At 39.6% G+C, this 20,848-nt stretch overlaps 2 protein-coding genes across 2 annotated transcripts; one reads left to right on the forward strand and one right to left on the reverse strand.

The window, feature by feature from the left end:
- The first annotated feature begins 950 nt into the window (after positions 1–950).
- LOC125377705 (location of vulva defective 1-like) lies at positions 951–12,216 on the forward strand. The gene is made up of 5 exons (XM_048391698.1): positions 951–1,007; positions 2,971–3,027; positions 4,805–4,861; positions 7,126–7,575; positions 11,043–12,216. Exons 4-5 carry the CDS (start codon positions 7,179–7,181, stop codon positions 11,336–11,338), a joined length of 693 nt encoding a protein of 230 aa, XP_048247655.1. The 5' UTR covers positions 951–1,007; positions 2,971–3,027; positions 4,805–4,861; positions 7,126–7,178; the 3' UTR covers positions 11,339–12,216.
- Positions 12,217–15,338: 3,122 nt separating this feature from the next.
- LOC125377702 (snake venom metalloprotease inhibitor 02A10-like) lies at positions 15,339–16,082 on the reverse strand. The gene has a single exon (XM_048391683.1). It carries the CDS (start codon positions 16,080–16,082, stop codon positions 15,339–15,341), a length of 744 nt encoding a protein of 247 aa, XP_048247640.1.
- Between the last annotated feature and the right edge of the window lie 4,766 nt (positions 16,083–20,848).

Consider the following 20,848-nt stretch of genomic DNA (forward strand, 5'->3'; position numbering starts at 1 on the left):
TTATGGTGATATCATGTATTACAATATTGACAGCCAAACACCATGGTTACCAGTCAAGATAATGATGGTTATGTGTGAGACACATCTTTGGGTCGAAATTTAAGAATATATATGCAGTTTACGATGTTATTCGAGTGTTGCTATTATCGCATGAGGCCTTAAATTTGATACATGTAAAAACAGTTTTCGTAAATGCAGTTTTCAGCATTTATTCAGCGACAATGCCCTTTGAATAATCATTAGAATTCTCTGGTACAAGCAGATTCCGTTGGACGATTTCGAAAAAAAACAAACCATATGTTTAGGAATCACTATCAAATAGTGATAATACCAGGTGTTTGCGAAACGATAAGCATATAGTGCCTTGTCTTTGGTCCCCTCAAACACATGGAAGGGCATACGAAGTAGTCACAAACAGGAACATACGGCACTAATCAAGAGAGGGAATATCACGAAACGATCAGGATTTTCTTTTCAAGAATTTTGTACAGAATTGGCAACCTAATCGGGATTTCATGAACACGAGGTGTGAGAATGGCTACCCGTTATTTGTTGAAATGAATTTCAATAGTTTCGTCACACGTTTACATAAAGATGTGTCCTTTTTCTGCTACTGATACCCTTGATCAGTTTCAAGTAAATTATCAACATTACAACTTTCAGTACTACAACATAATTATAGTAATTATAACATCGGTACAACTACATATGATCGTAACATGTGTACTACTAATATCATGTTGTAAGGCCAGTACTTGATCTATATCTCTTGACCATCAGCGACCCTGGTGACATCTGGATTGGTCTTTATGACTTGAAACCGGACTCACACAACGCCGCTTCATTTAAATGGTCAGACTGTACTGATCCCGGGAAATTCATACCGTTGGCCCAAGTCGGAAGTAACAGTCAAGGAACTAAGAACTGTGTCCTGTATAGACATAATTATAAATTGAAAAACAAGGAGTGTACTCGTAAATATGCGACCGTGTGTGAAAAGGAGACAAGTAAGTATTTTAAGTTTTGGAAAATAAAACCTTTAATTGTTAACTATATTTACTCCCAGGTTTGTTATTCGTTTGTGTGTGTGTTGTTTACTCAGCAGTATTCCAGCTATATGACGGAAGCTGTTCACTCTTATATGGAGTTTCTGCGTACCATTTATCAGTATGTCAGAGTGTGAAATTTCTTTTCCGCCTGTCTATATACTTTGCAGTATTTCTTTAAAGAAATACTTATGTAACGCTGTTACGTATTGCTCTTGACAGATTTACATCTCATTGATTACGTTGGTTATTCGTATGTTATACCACTCCATTAACCAAATAACTATTACTATAAAACTATATAAATATAGTTCATGTGCATGTACTTTTCTATTTGAAATACATTACTTTGATATACTCGTGGCTCCAGACTCCACTATATACCCAGACACCCTTACAATATCACATCGGCGGTTAGAGGATGCCCTAGGGTTTATCCAAACCATCTGAAGGAGTAGGCATAGACTCTAAAAAGTTGTGTTCCCCATAATAAAGAAGTTGACATCCATGAATTCTCCTCCTCACATTAGAATAGGTCCAAACCGTGAAATCCGGGTTAGAATTTTTTCTTCAGCAACCCCTGATTGCCGTAAGAGGCGACTGACGGGATCGGGAGGCCAGGCTCGCTGTCTTGGTTGATGCATGTCATGTCATGTACCTTAAGTGCGTAGATCGATGCTCATGATACCAATCACTGCATTGTGTGGTCCATGTACAGACTGCCGTCAAACAGCTAGAATATTCCGGAGTGCTAAACATAAACAAACACACAAAAAGAATAGGTCCACCCGTTCGCAAATGTCCTACCCAGTGTGAGCAGAAGAACTGGGTCAGTATGTGACCTCTTGGATAAACGTCTGATTTACCTTCCGTGTACTCCATGTAAGGAATTTGATTGGTTGGTTTGTTGGTTTGTTGGTTCGGGCTACATCACTTCGGGCTTTCCTCCCACATTAAGCTGCACGCTGCGATATAACTGGAATACTGTTAAAAGTGGCGTTAAACCGTTTGGCTGGCTTCCCTTTCCCTTCATTATATTTCGATATTATTCATACCAACAGAACATAACAGTTATTAAGATTGCATTTAGAATCATTTTGTTGGTTAAATATTTTGTTCTCATAACTTGGTAAGACCAAAATGCATCTACTGTGTGTGTGTGCAGACAAATATACCTTGCCAAGAACAATCTTAGAAGCAACAGTGTCTTTGTGGCAGCCTATTATGTATTCGACTACATGGCTATTTTTAACCATGTTCTTGGTTTTCTGCAAAACTCGGAGTTCGACTATGACTATGATGGACCTGAAGGGACAAAACAGACAACTGTAGCAGAACGACTTGCCCTAGAGTCGATGGAAAACTGTTGAGCATCCCTCCTGACCTAGCGAAAATTTTTTGGCACAAACGTATTCATTTTATAAGCACGTGCATCTACACAAATATATAGACATGTACATGTCAATAAAGTGTTCCATCATCAGTGTTTATTTGGTGTTTCAAATGAAAGAAATAATATTGCTTTACGTCGCATTGGTAATATTACAGCTATTTCCGCCTGGTGTTTTCAAACGGGTATTTGCATCACAATTATCCCCGTTCATTCTTAGTACAAGCACTACGTTGTATAATTGATGTGAAGTGTAACACAACAGGATACGTTCCTCGCAGTGATCGGAAAAATCAGAGTATTATGTTACAGCTGGTTCATAAACAAGATTCAGTAACGTCCTGTACAACAATTCACAACAATTACACACATCTCGTAAGTAACAACAACACACGTCTCGGACTGTAAAAGTTAAATAGCCGTAAATACACGTGTGTGAACTTTGGTCGACGAACAAATTTGGTGGGTAAAAGTGGGTAAGATAATGAAATAAATCTAATCGAGTCTTTCATTGTTCTAACATTTCGGTTACAGACGAATGTGCCAGCATCGAGTCATCTTCGGTAACTGTTTATAATGGAACGTACTGCGGTGAGTCTTGTGTGTCATAGGCCATTGTTCAGAACCAGTGAAGGTGTTTACAAGTATATAAACAGAAGCAGCTCCTCACTGTTAGTTTTCCAATGCTCCCATTATGTTAACATTCCATGTACATTCCAAAACATAATCTCTAGACCCTTACCTTATCAAGATACCTTCACTGTGAAGTGCAACAGTAACTGACATTGGAAGAAATGCCGTTTCACAATAACACCAATGATGACCTTTTAAATGTCAGTGTTTTATGTGATGGGATACATGCATACAAACCATCTGAAGGAGTAGGCATAGACTCTAAAAAGTTGTGTTCCCCATAATAAAGAAGTTGACATCCATGAATTCTCCTCCTCACATTAGAATAGGTCCAAACCGTGAAATCCGGGTTAGAATTTTTTCTTCAGCAACCCCTGATTGCCGTAAGAGGCGACTGACGGGATCGGGAGGCCAGGTTCGCTGACTTGGTTGATGCATGTCATGTCATGTACCTTAAGTGCGTAGATCGATGCTCATGATACCAATCACTGCATTGTGTGGTCCATGTACAGACTGCCGTCAAACAGCTAGAATATTCCTGAGTGCTAAACATAAACAAACACACAAAAAGAATAGGTCCACCCGTTCGCAAATGTCCTACCAAGTGTGAGCAGAAGAACTGGGTCAGTATGTGACCTCTTGGATTAACGTCTGATTTACCTTCCGTGTAGTCCATGTAAGGAATTTGATTGGTTGGTTTGTTGGTTTGTTGGTTCGGGCTACATCACTTCGGGCTTTCCTCCCACATTAAGCTGCACGCTGCGATATAACTGGAATACTGTTAAAAGCGGCGTTAAACCGTATGGCTGGCTTCCCTTTCCCTTCATTATATTTCGATATTATTCATACCAACAGAACATAACAGTTATTAAGATTGCATTTAGCATCATTTTGTTGGTTAAATATTTTGTTCTCATAACTTGGTAAGACCAAAATGCATCTACTGTGTGTGTGTGCAGACAAATATACCTTGCCAAGAACAATCTTAGAAGCAACAGTCTCTTTGTGGCAGCCTATTATGTATTCGACTACATGGCTATTTTTAACCATGTTCTTGGTTTTCTGCAAAACTCGGAGTTCGACTATGACTATGATGGACCTGAAGGGACAAAACAGACAACTGTAGCAGAACGACTTGCCCTAGAGTCGATGGAAAACTGTTGAGCATGCCTCCTGACCTAGCGACAAAGTTTTTGTCACAAACGTATTCATTTTATAAGCACGTGTATCTACACAAATATATAGACATGTACATGTCAATAAAGTGTTCCATCATCAGTGTTTATTTGGTGTTTCAAATGAAAGAAATAATATTGCTTTACGTCGCATTGGTAATATTACAGCTATTTCCGCCTGGTGTTTTAAAAGATATCGTTTTTCAAACGGGTATTTGCATCACAATTATCCCCGTTCATTCTTAGTACAAGCACTACGTTGTATAATTGATGTGAAGTGTAACACAACAGGATACTTTCCTCGCAGTGATCGGCAAAATCAGAGTATTATGTTACAGCTGGTTCATAAACAAGATTCAGTAACGTCCTGTACAACAATTCACAACAATTACACACATCTCGTAAGTAACAACAACACACGTCTCGTACTGTAAAAGTTAAATAGCCGTAAATACACGTGTGTGAACTTTGGTCGACGAACATATTTGGTGGGTAAAAGTGGGTAAGATAATGAAATAAATCAAATCGAGTCTTTCATTGCTCTAACATTTCGGTTACAGACGAATGTGCCAGCATCGAGTCATCTTCGGTAACTGTTTATAATGGAACGTACTGCGGTGAGTCTTGTGTGTCATAGGCCATTGTTCAGAACCAGTGAAGGTGTTTACAAGTATATAAACAGAAGCAGCTCCTCACTGTTAGTTTTCCAATGCTCCCATTATGTTAACATTCCACGTACATTCCAAAACATAATCTCTAGACCCTTACCTTATCAAGATACCTTCACTGTGAAGTGCAACAGTAACTGACATTGGAAGAAATGCCGTTTCACAATAACACCAATGATGACCTTTTAAATGTCAGTGTTTTATGTGATGGGATACATGCATTTAAAAAGTTTTATGGTCGTAGAGGTCACCAGGAGATAACCATGTTTTACCAAAACCTCAATCTTCACTTTAACTTGTTTTGACCAAGAATTAACTAAAATAACTGTTTCATTGGTGTGAAAATAGGAAAACTTGCAATTTTAAAGATAACAACTTTTGGTTTACTGTATTTAGCGACGTGTCGCCTCAACCTTAAGACGGTAAATTCTCAGCATCAATATGTTTTTTCGAAAGTTTAACTACAAACACATTAGTAAGATCTTTCCATTTATTGACCTTTACCTTTGACCTTCTCATATCATAGGTCAAAACATTATCTAGGTCCGTGTTGGATTATTCCATTGATGTATATTCAGTAATGTCATTTAAGAGAAAGTATGATACGTCCATGTTTCACAATAACAAGACGTTATCTTTGTCACAAATACATAATTGACAAGTGATTTTGTAATATGTGTTAAGACACACAGACATATATACATCAATAGTTGAAGAGATGAGCATACTTCAGAGACTGAAAATCATACAACCTGCTTCTATAAAATCCTTTGGCCTGATTTGGGCCAAGGTACATACCAAGTTTCATGATAAATGCATTAATAACGTTTGTGAAAGTACCCTTGATTTTTCACCTTTTCACGACTGTCTAATCTTTGTGTCTTATCCACGACGGTCGTCGTCACATCCATAAGCCTTATGGAGCTGCTAACTAAGCTAGGGGCAGAGATGAGTTGAGAACGCCCCAAAAACATGCGAGAATTCGACGACAACATAACAAGTACGATCTGGATATATCTTGAAATATATTTCGTAATATGCAGAGCTCAACAACAGTATGATGGCAAGAGATGACCTATTGCTTAGACCAGTTACGATGATTGTCACAGTAAGACCACTCAGCCTTCCGGACGACTGTTGTTTGGAACGTGTAAATATATACAAACGATATTACTTCGTACTCGGGACTGTTTCCTCGGGACGTTCGCACTAGTGATGCCTACTAAACGGTAAAAGTGAAGATTAAGAATTGTGTTTATCAATGTATCGTCGGTCTTTTAACATCCCTGGAATCAATGCTATTATGGAAACTATTGTAATTCCCACAACGCTCTCTGATACTGTATCGCTAGACTATCAGAACGAGTAGAAAGCAACTGTACTGTTTTTCAGAAACAATTAATTTCCGAAGGCTGAGGGTAGTTCTCGCTTATTGGAGACCATTTATTTGTCATGTGACCCAAAATATTTCTCGGAATGCGTGTGTATCTTTGTTGTTTAGAGCGGCATTCATCAGTATTCCAGCTATCTGACCGCGATCTGTCAAGTATCGAGAATCCAATGACTGATATCATGAACATCGATCCACGCTTTGGGATACGACTCAGATCAGCCAATCCATTTTGTCACCTCTTCTGACAAGCATGGCTTGCTGGTGATCAGTTCTTACCCCGAAACCCCATGGACTCCCAAGTAAATCGCCTCTCGTGACGAGCAGCAGCAAGCTAGTGGAACTGTCTACCTCGGATACCCAGAATGCAATGAGCTATTGCCAACTGCACTGTCGTAAAGCACCGCTGTGTTTCAAGGCACGGACACAAATTATATTGAAGGAACCTCTTGTACATTTTCTTCCTGAACCAGAATTAAACAGATCAAACCCGCGTAATTCCGATGCAATTGTTTTCCGGTACAACACTCAGTAAACCACTGACATTGCTCAATGCAATAACCCAGAAGTTGTAATCTATAAAGGTGTACGTTTTCTAATTTACTCACCAAATTCTAGAATGCCAATCAAACAGTCAGCCTGTTCCCCCCGATTATGTTTGTAAGTTTGTCAGCACCATACCTATTCTCATTGGTTTTACCAAATCGATAAACGTGTGCGACCTGCTTCACTGCGGGCTTTCCTCCCACATTAAGATGACAGGCTATGATTGACTGGAATAATGTTCAAAGCGTCATCATTGTACAAACATTTTTCTTCACAGCAAAAGTGGCAGATTTGTCACCAAATGTCACCGAGATCAATTCTACCGTGGGGATGTGTACAGTGACCAATGGATCAACCTCTGTATTATCATCCAGTATCGGTACTACGAACGCAGCTGCAACAGCTCCAGCTGCGGCGGAGTCAACTACTGAATCCGATGTAAAAACTTCAGAATCCGATGTAACAACTTCAGAATCCGATGTAACAACTGTGGAAACAGAATCTGCTTCAACATCAGAAAAAATCACATCAGCATCATCTCCCACTACTCCGAAAGCAACTGCAAATACTTCAGCCGCGTCTGCATCAATTGCAACTCCTAAATCCGATGTAACAACTTCAGAATCCGATGTAACAACTGTCAAGTCAGAATCTGCTCAAACACCAGACGCAACTACATCATCTAATGGAAAAACAACTCCAGTGATGCAATTGCCAGAAAACTTGTGTAAGTACAAACACTGTCAGAATAACATAAGTGATTGTCCTCTTCTTTTTGACACATTGGACAGAAGGGGTTGTGTTCTAAATCGGACTCGAAGACTGGTGCTGTGTTTGTTCTGTTGCTTATTCCAGTTCACAATAAGTGACGAACCAGAATTAGAAACTAAATATGATATCCCTTGGCCGGTCTTATCTTAAGACGAAAAAAACAAGCATATGCTTCCCATCAAAAGTCAAAGTGGCCCTGTGAAGATCCGGGGTAGACTAGGTCTTCAGCAACCCATGCTTGTCGTAAAAGGCGACGAACTGGATCGGGTGGTCAAGTTCGCTGACTTGGTTGATGCAAGTCATCGTTTCCCAATTGCGTGGATCGATGCTCATGATGTCAATCCCTGGATTGTCTGGTAAAGACTCGATTATTTACAGACCGCCGCCATATAGCTGGAATATTGCTGAGTGCGTCGTTAAACAACAAACTAACTAACTAAATGCCACAGTGGCTATCACTTACGTCATTGATTGTCATCATTTGGTCCCACCGTGACCTTACATTTCGGGTCTGGCCCCTGGCATTAGGATAGCACGTACCAAGTAAATCCTTCTTGAGGTAGGTGATAACGAGTTTTCAGGCTTTCGTTTTGAGGATGATCTTGACCTTTGACAAGACAGATCAATGTTCCAAAACGATCATTAAGTTTGTTTGTTTGTTGTTTAACTCAGCAATATTCCAGCTATATGACGGCGGTCTGTAAAATAATCGAGTCTGGACCAGACAATCCAGTGATTGACAACATGAGCATCGATCCACGCAATTGGGATCGATGACATGTATCAAACCAAGTCAGCAAGCCTGACCACCGGTGTACCCGATCCCTTTAGTCGCCTTTTACGACAAACACAGTCGCCTTTTACGGCAAGTATTGGTTGCTGAAGATCTATTCTACCCCGGAATCTTCACTTGATAGGGAATACCTGAGATATTCAAGCACCACATTTACTGCTTGACTGCAGATTTTCCAATGGCAAGAGATAATTATTTCAAAGCATCAACCTCGTGGATTTAAAAAAACCTAATACAATTATTCTTATCGTACTTTTAAGAAATTGAAATGTTTAAACGATGTTGATTAACCCCCTGGATGCCAGAGGACATATACATTTCCCCCCTCTTTAATTAACCCTTACTTTGGAGTCGAATAAAATTCAAAATGCATTCATCACGCACACACATACGCTTGACAGTTTTGAATTAAGTGAGATATTCCCTGTTCTGTGATATCGCCCTCTGTCACTTTAGGCAAAGAAGGTACATCGTGATAGTACGGGGGCGCTCGTAAATGACTATATTACCTCCACAGTACACATGTTTGACCTCTGTGATATCACCCTCTGTCACTTTAGGCAAAGAAGGTACATCGTGATAGTACGGGGGCGAGCGTAAATGACTATATTACCTCCACAGTACACATGTTTGACCTCTGTGATATCACACTCTGTCACTTTAGGCAAAGAAGGTACATCGTGATAGAACAGGGGCGAGCGTAAATGACTATATTACCTCCACAGTACACATGTTTGACCTCTGTGATATCGCCCTCTGTCACTTTAGGCAAAGAAGGTACATCGTGATAGTACTGGGGCGAGCGTAAATGACTATATTACCTCCACAGTACACATGTTTGACCTCTGTGATATCACCCTCTGTCACTTTAGGCAAAGAAGGTACATCGTGATAGTACTGGGGCGAGCGTAAATGACTATATTACCTCCACAGTACACATGTTTGACCTCTGCAAAACATTCAACATTGACCCACGTTACGAGTCGCAACGTGTTACTTTAGTACTGTCTTTACGTACGTTTCATTCAGGCATTGATGGTTATGATGATATCGAGTATGCAAGTACATTACATTTAAATGGAGAACTGATAAAGAAGAAATATTTCTTTGTAACTTATCTTCAGATAAGTTTTTATCACTTGTTGAAAAAGCAGTTGATGCCGTATTCACAAATATTGATGAAAGTATCGAGGTTATTAGAGAGGCACTCTCCTTTGCTGGTGACGAAATGAAGAAAGTAGTTCACATGGATAAGAAAACACAACAATGGTTTGATTGGGAATGTCAGTTACTAAAAAAGACATGTACATGCCTCAACAAATTCAGAAGAGATAAAGATTTGCAGTCGTTAAGGGAATATACAAGAATTAAAAATCTTAACAAAACCACGTGCAGGGAAAAGAAGCTTATATTTCTTGAAAAGGAAAAAACAATATTTGGAAGATGACATTAAGTCGTCGAAAGAAGTTTGGACAACCCTCGGAAAGCTAAATCCCCATTATTAGTCTAAAAGTAATATTGAAATTGATGAATGGTATGATTATTTCAAAAATAACGTTTATTGGTAATGGTGTCAGGAGTGATACTTACTGTGAATTATCAGATCAGGATGACAATGACATAACTGCTGCAATTCTTGAGAGAGGAAATTCAAAAAGCTATCTACGATTTGAAACAACAGCAAGAGTTCCGGGATAGATGGTTTAATTCCAGAGTTCTTAAACATTCTGTCAATATTCTACTCCCACACTTTGAATTACTGTTTAATATGATTTTAGAAACGTTATTTCCCCATAAAGTGGACTATTTGTGTGATAATTCTCCTACATAAATCAGGGTCATGTACCGACACAAACAATTAGCGAGGAATTACCCTTCTGAGTGTTTGTAGCAAAATATTTGTTTCTATTATCAATAAAAGAGTCACCTTTTGGTCAGAATTATTAGATAAAATGTCGGAAGAAAAAGCAGGTTTTAGACAAGGGTACTCAACCACGGGTATTAATTTCATACTTAATGCGATTATTCACAAATACATGCAGAGAAAAGGTGGAAAGAGTTATGCAATATTTTTAAGGTTTCAAAAAGCGTTTAATTCGGTAAACAGAAATATCATATGGGCATTATTTCTTTTAAAATGGTGTGAGTAACAAAATGGGTAAATTATTAAGCAATATTTATCAACATGTAAAGTCATGTGTTAAATACCGGGGAATATATTCTGATGTCTTCATAAGTAACTTTGGTGTACGCCAAGGCTGTATTCTTAGCCCCTTCCTGTTCTGTTTTTTCGTCAATGAACTAGCTGCACAAATTAAGGTAATTGTACTGATGGTATACAGCTGCACCCAGATATTAAGATATTTCTGTTGCTTTTTTTTGATGATATAGGTCTGTTTTGTAGTACGATAAAAGGTTTACAGAATTGGATGGATCCACTGGAGCTGTATTGTTCTAATTGGTTGGTTTGTTGTTTAACGCCGCACTCAGCAATATTACAACTATATGACGGCGGTCTGTAAATAATCGAGTCTGGACCAGACAATCCAGTGATTGATATATTGCTTAGTGCCTCGTTAAACAACAAACAAACAAACATAGACGTATATGTATGTGTAATGTTTCTGTAGGCCCAAACTGCACAACAACCAACACCACGTGTGTCTGGCTTTCATCTGCTGGGCCTTCAGTGGATGAAATGAAAGAGCTAATAAAGAAACTTACATTGGAAAAGAAGACACTCTCGTCCTACAAACGTGAAAAGACATCGGCTAGTGACGACCGGCCAACTGCCCAGGCAATCGGAAAGGTTGGAATCGTCTTCTTTGTCCTTGCGTTTGCCGGAGTGGTGCTTCTTGACTGTGGAAGAGTCGTTGACTGTCTTCGGAAGCGAAACCGAAAACGCGTGATCTTTAGCAAAGCCTGATGCAGTGATCGTTAAAACAGTCACATTGTTTTGCAGCCATTTTAAGGGTTGATCTTTAAGACTCCTCTTGTTTACAAATCTCAGAGGAACATTGTACTTTATACAATCACTTATTGTGCTTGTTGGCCACCGGTTTGGACAAGATACGCTCACCTTCGTCACTATATCATCACTATAAACATATGTTTATATACTAGTATATTGTCAGAATCGAACGATAGACCCTGTTATCAGAAGATATTTCTTATGATTATAGAAAGGTTTTTGCCGCATAGTGTGTGTCATACATTCCTGGTTAACGACATACGATAACAAATGCAGTGCGAATTCAGGTCTTTGAAATAGCAATGTACACCGTTTATCAACACGATTGGTGCGTTATTGCGGCTATATCCTGCTAATCATTCTTTTATCAGGAGTTGACTGAATATATTCTTTCGTAGGTATAAAGGTTTTCGAAGTATGCATTTTTGTATATATATTTCTTTGTTGTAGATATTTCATCGAAAAAGTATATCTTCACTTTGGATTTGCCCTTTCTCTATTTTCGAATTTAGCCTTCGTCCGTTAAATTGGGTATTTCGTTATAATCATTCTATTAGGAGTTGACTTAATATCAACTTTATGATCAATGTCATGTTTAATGTAAAGGTTCGGTGAGTCTCATGTGAATGTATGTTTTTTATAAGACTTGCAAATGATTGCTTTTCCACTGCGCTGTCATTTTACGAATAAGAAAACGTACAACTGTATGGATAGCAACTTCTGGTTTAGTGCATATAGCGAGGTTTTATAAATGTTGAATATCATGTCTGTTCCTCATGAATTTTACTTTGGTCATTTCATTTTAATTGTTAAAATAAAACTCATAAAATATTTCTGTGGTCTTTTTGCATTGGTATTTGAATGTGTACTTAAGACAAATGTTGTGCCGTCTAAAAACAAAAAGAATCGGTAAAGGATTTTACTTCCGTAGATGGAGTTGCATACAAGCAAACAACTGTGTGTGAAGCACTCTCCTACCCAGAGTTCCATGCGGCCGGCAGCCAGCCAGCATAGTACCTCTGCCACAGGCCAGCGCCATGTGACGATTCGTCACATCTTTCACAGTCCATTCAAGATGTTGAATATGCTTTTCATCCGTTTCATGTATGACAAGTCAACACATTTTCATAAACAAACGTCAAAGAATGGTTACGATTCATTAAGAAAGTATCCTAATACGTGAAAATATATTTGTTTTTGCGTAGTTATTCTTTGTTTACATTGGTTGTAAGGCTCCACGTGCTGTCATCGAAGCCCAACGGAGAGCTGGCGATACGGTCTTTTTGATGTATAAATGTATATTGTCATGCAACTCACTGTCGCAGTTGTAGTAGTATATCTATATAATTATGCAAAACAATATATTAAGCGACCCCAAATACTTGCATTAGTCCGTTCTACATTGATTTCTGAAAAAGCGCGTTTCTTTACAAACAAGAGAAAAGTCCGGTCACGTGATATGCAAATTAGCCTGTGGCAGTGGTGTTATGCTGAGTCACCACTGCGCCAGAGTTCGTGTGTGAAGGTAAGATAACTGGCAACAGTTCATGTGAGGATATGGTAGTGAGTCACGTCACACGAGGGGGATAGACGGCTAGTTCACACAGTCTCTAATTATACGTCCGATACATATATAAGGGGACCTGTGAAGATCCTGGGTAGAATAGGTCTTCAGCAACCCATGCTTGCCGTAACAGGCGACTATGCTTGTCGTAAAAGGCGACTAAAGGGATCGGGTGGTCAGACTCGCTGACTTGGTTGATGCATGTCATCTATCCCAATTGTGTGGATCGATGTTCATGATGTCAATCACTTGATTGTCTGGTCCAGACTCGATTATTTACAGACCGCCGTCATATAGCACGAATATTGCTGAGTGCGGCGTTAAACAACAAACCAACCAACAACAAACCATGTATATGTACATTTACAATACTGTGGAGTTGCATGTGAACGCAACATCTAATCATAAAATCATTTCTCATCCCGCATGAAAAGCACGTGACACACGTGCCCACAGAACCTAAAGTGTGTGCGCCTGTAGGGTAACTCACAATCACTAATACCATTGAGCTAAGCACACGCCCAAAAATGCACCCGAGACAGTGTCTCAATGAACAGACAAAATGACGAATTATGGGTACGATATAAGGGGGGACGTCACAATGTTTGGCAAACCAAGTGTAATTTCTCGACTGTAGGACAAACGGGTAGACTTGCAATGAGACCTGGGCATTGCAGGCCTACAAACGACACCCTGAGTACCGTTGTTCAAAACAATCTCAGCGCAACAACTGTCGTAAGTCTATGTTAAGGTATCGGAGTTACGATCACCTTAGGGCTAAGATCGTTTTGTACAACGGAACCCTGGACAAGATCGTCTCATTACATTAATTGCACCACGCAATGGATTCATGTAATTTCGTATGTTCTATTTACTTTTACATGAAGAATTCCATGCAACCTTATGATTTTTAGTCACGTCGAGTTGCTTGTCCGTAAAAAGATGGGCGTAATACTGCCTTGTATTTTCAGACAATCAAACAACTTCTGGGCGCGGCTTAAGAGCAGCCAGACACCAGAGCTCGTAATGGTCAAGAGTGTCCTTTTAGCTGATATCCCAGCTACTGATTGAAAAGTAGGTTACATTCTAATACCCGGTATAACATGCATACTTGGTCGAACGCAACTGGTCCCTGAGTAATCGTGGCTTTCTCTGTCCCTGGACAACACAAGGAGTTGAGTGTGATAACGTGATATTTGTGTCAATACTACCTGCAATATTGTACATCGTAAATGAATCAACAAGAAATTGTTATCACTATCCCCCACCATGGGGAACATAAAAAAATAGTTTGTTCAAATAGTAGTGAATATATAAAGAGTCCTTTAAGACCTTAAGAAGAGATAGGCACTAGGGTCGCTTATTTCATCAGAAAAAAAACCCGATTACATGTGAAATTAATACACACAAGAGGCCCCTTCTCTGGAACAAATAATTTATGACACTAATTCTCGAACTCATTCTTGAGAAATGTTGTCCCCCAAACGTAAATAACGCAATGCACGGATTACTAAAAATCATCGTCTTCTCGTCGAGAGAATGCTGGACACAGGTATTTTAATGTTCATTGAAACACAATGTTATGTTTGGGGACGTCATATACAGGTGGACAACACTCGTGACTTACCACAGGCCACGGTCCACGTGTAACGTCATGACAACACGACAGCCATAATCAGATAGTGTCTCAAAGTGCTGCTTTAACAACTCGGGTAATTCCTGGGTCTCACCAGGATATTGGAATGAACATTACCCTGACAATTTGCATCAGTACTTTTCCAACGCCGTCATATAACTGGAACATTGCTGGGTGTGGCGTTTAACAACAAACAACAACAACAATCATAATGATTAACATACTCGGGAATTCAACTCATTGGAGTCCTATTTACCATCATATATAACTAGGGACGATCGGGTAGCCTAGTAGTTAAAGCGTTCGCTCGTCACGCCGATGACCCGGGTTCGATTCAAGACATGGATAAAATGTGTGAAGCGCATTTCTGGTGTCCCCCGCCGTGATATTGGTTCATGCATTCTAATTCTTACGATTCAAGCACACGAGATGATGTGATGGAAACATTCATTATGTATAGGGTGTGGGGTGTTTGATGTGTGTGTGGGTGGTGGGGGTGGTGGTGGGGTGGGGTGACATTGGCTTGATCTTAGGACTGTATCATACTATGCTGCCATCCTCCCCCCTCCACCAACACCACCACCATTATATGTTTATTTTACTCCCTCCCTACATCATTACCCTTGACATCCTTAAACTGACCAGAAAACCAGTGATCTGACAACTACAATTCTTAAGACTGACTACCATAACTACGTCAATCGCAGCAAGTGTGCTTGTAGCCCTGTAGACATCCCGGGGGAAAGGGACCACCATTATCTGTGTGGTAGACGCTGTGGCTGATTGAGCCTATCATGCCCTGGTGGATGTGTCCATTTCTTTCGCTCCTGCCCTTGTGGATATGGCCATTTCTTTCGCTCCTGCCCTGGTGTTTGTGTCCATTTCTTTCGCTCCTGCCTAGGTGGTTGAGTCCATTTCTTTCGCTCCTGCCTAGGTGGTTGTGTCCATTTCTTTCGCTCCTGCCCAGGTGGTTGTATCCATTTCTTTCGCTCCTGCCCAGGTGGCTGTGTCCATTTCTTTCGCTCCTGCCCTGGTGGTTGTGTCCATTTATTTCGCTCCTGCCTAGGTGGTTGTGTCCATTTCTTTCGCTCCTGTCCTGGTGGTTGTATCCATTTCTTTCGCTCCTGCCCTGGTGTTTGTGTCCATTTCTTTCGCTCCTGCCCTGGTGGTTGTGTCCATTTCTTTCGCTCTTGCCTAGATGGTTGCTTCCATTTCTTTCGCTCCTGCCCTGGTGTTTGTGTCCATTTCTTTCGCTCCTGCCCTGGTGGTTGTGTCCATTTCTTTCGCTCCTGCCTAGGTGGTTGTGTCCATTTCTTTCGCTCCTGCCTAGGTGGTTGTGTCAATTTCTTTCGCTCCTGCCCTGGTGGATGTGTCCATTTCTCTTGCTCCTGTCCTGGTTTGCCTAGTCCATACTCAAACAGTTCCGGCAAGGATATACCTGGAATATAGCTCCGCAGAAAAATAATTGGGTCCAGACAAGAAAACCCAGTGATTGACATCCTGAGATTCAATGGACAAAAGTGTGATACCATGACATGCAATCGACCAAGTGATCGGGTTTGACCACCCAATCCATTTCGTCACCTCTTGCATCAAGCATAGGCTGCTCGGGACATATATTCTCACGCGAAATTCCCCTGGGTAATTTCAAATAATAAATGTTACATTTGGGGAAATGTATTCTTGCTGCCACCAAATTAAAATTATGAATGTGACGGCAGTCAGTTTTGTTTTCTTTAGTATTTGAGTGGTGCATTCTCTGAATCCACACATGTTTTGAGATGCCAAGCTTGGATGCACATGGACGTGTTTTGCCCTAATCTCACATACCATTGGTCAAAAGGCTTGACATTTTACGTTTACAGCAGATCCAGCATAAGAGGTTTGCTTTTCCCTCAGTGCTACTTGGAAGTAGATCAAGAAAGATGTGTTAATAATAGAAGATCACAATCGCAGAAGAAACCGCTTCATGGAAGTCGTCATGGGTAATGATTGTGTCTGTCGCATGTTCTACCTCAGTACAATAGAACACAAATGGGTTGGTTTGAGACAATGTCATAACATATGCAGCGTGTAAAGTGAAGAGATGCACGTTTAGTTCACAGTTCAATTAAAGGCAGTTAATTCTTCAGTACCACACCGGGAAGCTATTACGTGAAGCTAATAGGTCTAGTGGGTTGTCGACATGAATTAACGAAACAAAGATATACTTCTTTAAAATAAGTATAGCGCAGTATATCTTCCATTAATATCACATAATATTTTGCTCGCATTTATGACAGGCAATGACAGTATGTAGCACAAGTATTCAATAAGTTAAGATTTCGTTTTACACTGCATGTCAATATTATAACGTCACATTGCATATGGTGATACAGAAAGGTATGATGTCACAGTCAAACTTGAAATACACTCTTTCTATCGTGTCTATTGTACTAACAGCTTTCTGTAGGAGCAACACACTCGTGTGTATTTGACAGTTTAACCTGTACATTATAACACATGACATTATAGTAAAACATTTGTTCGACGTGGCGTGTCATATCACGCATATCACATGCAGTTTTGAAAAAAAAGTTATTATAGATAGTCCCTCTCATAAACAATTTTATTTGATGCTTACTTCCATATGACATATGACACCTCCATTTATTAAAATAGGAATTGTAAAAAAGTAGAATTACCCATAAGAGAATTAATACTTGAATAAAAACACACTGTTTCATGTTTAAATAAAAAACGTGAAAACTCATATCAAACTATTCAGAATCCATTAAACTCTCACTCAACATGCATATGAAACACATTACAAGGTCATATATTGAGCGTTGTCCGACATGATCTTTACCTGACACACGACAAATGTACGAGGGTCGTTCAATAGGTTCGATTTAAGACCAAGTCGCAGAATATCTTTTGCACTTTTATTTTTCAATATAATCTCCATTCACCTCAATACACTTATTCCATTTGTCCTTCAAGCTTTTAATACCACTTTTATAGAAATCCGCAGATTGGCCCTCTCACCACGCCTCTGTGGCAGCCTTTATTCCACGTCATCCTGGAAGCGTCTTCCACGTAGGACAGATTTCATGAAATAGTCACTGTGGGCTAAGTCTGGGCTGTAGGGTGGGTGATTTAACTGTACAGCCAAATTAGGGAAACATGTAATCTTTTTTCCAGAGTATATCCTTCACATACATGTCGGGAAGCTCTACACACTGTACAAGGACTCGCATACCTGGAATGAGGTGTATGCAGTGTGTAGAAGTCAAGATTCAAGACAGTCAACGAGCTGGATAATTTAAAAACGTGTATGGAGAAATGGAGATATGATGAAGTTTGTTTTTTGTGTTTCTTGTTATCTCGACCAATAATGATTTCATTTCACAAACTTCAGGTACTTATGACTTTGACAGTTATTAAAATACAGTTACAAAGTATTAATGTTGATCAATGCCCCCCCCCCCCCACCCCACCCCACCCCCCACACCCCACACCCACACCCCACACCCACACCCCACCCCCACCCCCACCCCTAACACCCACACACAAACTCTAATGACTATTCCTCACCGTAATATAAACAAAATAGTACAGATTAAAAAAAAAGGAACGAGGTAGTATAAGACCCTTTTCGACCCACCAGATTTGCAATATGTAGGAATTGAGCAAACCTATTAGAAATTGTTATGAATGTTATCAGACGTGTGAGAACTAGACGTGTACACATTTTCATATTTGGGATTTATGACAACTATATAGACACAGGCAAGTATAAAGTGAACTGTATCCCGGGGGCTGATTTTAGAGGTGTTATTTGACCCTAGCCGATTGTCACAGGAGATGACGACAAACAGTGCACACTTGTTGTAAAAAAAATCACCTTGCTCCTCGTTAGGTTTGTTCGCTCAGTTTAATCATATCTATTCTCAAAGAATGGGATATTTGGAAATAACTTAAAATTTTAATATTAACTTATATATAAAACTTTGAGTGATGGAAACTGATCAAACAACTTTTGAGCAAGACGCTAGTTGACATCATCGATTGAGCATTCTCGATTACTTCTCAATAGTTGTGAATTGTCGACCCAAAGATTGTTGGAGAAATGCTTCTCATGAATTGAAAGTTGACTATTGGAAAGTTGAAGTAGTCACTCTTATCATACAAACTTTGGATATTTTTTTTTGTCACTCTGAATCTTTATACATAGATCTAAATATGAAACAGATGAGGTGGTTTCTCCACTTCACTTCTAGTTAAGGTGGATAAAGCAGTGGCAGCCATAAACAACATGTCCAATTGCAACTGATTTGAAGTAATTGACAAGAAGGTTGTTTGTTTCACTGAAATTATTATAAAATGTACAATGTTTTTTAAGAAAATGATATTGCTATTTTTTGGAGAGAACAGGTTTTAGATTTTAGTTCAGTGCTGAATAGTTGGACAGATTGACAGACGGACTACGGACAAAGACACTCAACATAAGCTCACTCTGACTTTGCATAAATCGATATGAACTTTTGATATTATAACTAAAAACTCAACTGGAAGATTTGACATTGGATTATTACACAAATAAACATCAAAACTGCTGACGCTGGTTACACACTGTCTCGGGTCCGCTTCTGTCAGACATAAGTCAGTTCATAAACGGGGATGAACTGAGATTGTGTGAAAACACAATTAGAACTGAACATATAGCATTTTGTTGAAATTGTTTACAAGTACTTTGATAGATAAATGCTACTTCATTGTAAACAAGAGTCGTCAGAGTTCGAATTGGCTGCAAACTTAAGATTCTGAAACACCTGATGACGTAGATACCTGTCAGACGAAATGTCTTTCCATGAACAAGCAGAGCAACCTTTGTGTTGCTGTCGAACTCGTTGGCTGCTTTCTGCAATATGCATTACCGAACGGAAACAAACGTTTACATTGTAGGTGTAACGTTGTTGCTATTATATGATCAGTGGACCATGCATATCAATCGATGCGATCGGACTGAGTCTATTTATTCCACTTATGTGTGTTGAAATCTATTTATCATCCCAAACTGGCTCCCACAGGTGAAATCGATGGTCGAGATCAAGCGATGAAATGAAATTGCATCACAATGCTTTGCAGACCATTGTGACGTCATTGGTTACCATGACGTCACAATCAAATGACATAACTTATGGCTCTGCTACTGAAGCTGTTAGCAGTACTTTTTTATACTTTAAGTTAAGACACTGCTAATTACTGTCTACAAACAGTCAAAGTTGGCAGCATGATGTTGGGACCTAAACTGCACGTACCCCAGTGTTACTATACAATTGTTCACGGCATATTCACTGCTCTCACGATATACATGTTTATTTATTCGGCATCAAATAACCTTTTAAATATTAAGATCTCAAAACCGGAGAGTCGTAAAGTTCTAGGCCTCTCAATGAAAATTGTTCTCACATAACTTTTCTATTTTTACTGTGAGTTCATTGCACAGGGTCCAGCGATGCTCCTTCTGTGTTATCCCTGCCCAAGAGAAGTCTTCATCATCGTTCATCAGTTCAAAGCCACAATCTGCAGTTGCAGCCACTGTCACTTGTTATGTGTGCACAGGTAGCACATCTGAATAATTTCCGTGATTGCTTCTCTCAACATTTGTAGTTCTTTTGCATAGTATTTCCTGTTGATAGTCTGGCCTCGTTGCATGTGATTACACCTTTACTGATACCTCTCATGACTACACGAGCTTGTACTTATTTGGTTGGGGTGTGGCCAAATGTTTCCACTGTTTGCTCCGAAGTGGTGATTGTGGCTAGAAGTGATGACCCTTGTTCTGATGACCCTGGGTTTGAATTCGCATCAAGGGTTTTTAAGTATTCTGCTTACGAATGGCCAAAACGTCCCTGGATCAGTGGGGTCATCTTCTCATCTGATATTAACATTCTGAGTACTTTTTTGTTGACAACTTTCGTCAGCGTGTTAGTTAAGATTGACTGTAGTGACCCAGAACTGATTCCATTAATGCCAGTGATAAGGTGAATTGTAACACATTGGTCAATGCTCGACTTTAAGACGTGGTATCTATAGGACGACCAGACCCAGTTTAATCTTCTGTGCTTCTTCTGCCTCTCTTAAATTCAACAGCCATTTCTTGAAAAGTTAAACATGAAGGGATGTCATCCCCAAGCATACATTTCGTATGTTCGTATATTTCCTTTGGTGACATGCTCTTTTCAAGGGACCTAATGACACCTCGTTTCTCAGTTTCCTC

This window comes from Haliotis rufescens, unplaced genomic scaffold, assembly GCF_023055435.1.
Source record: "Haliotis rufescens isolate VD_foot unplaced genomic scaffold, xgHalRufe1.0.p SCAF_95, whole genome shotgun sequence".
In the NCBI taxonomy this organism is placed as follows: domain Eukaryota; kingdom Metazoa; phylum Mollusca; class Gastropoda; order Lepetellida; family Haliotidae; genus Haliotis; species Haliotis rufescens.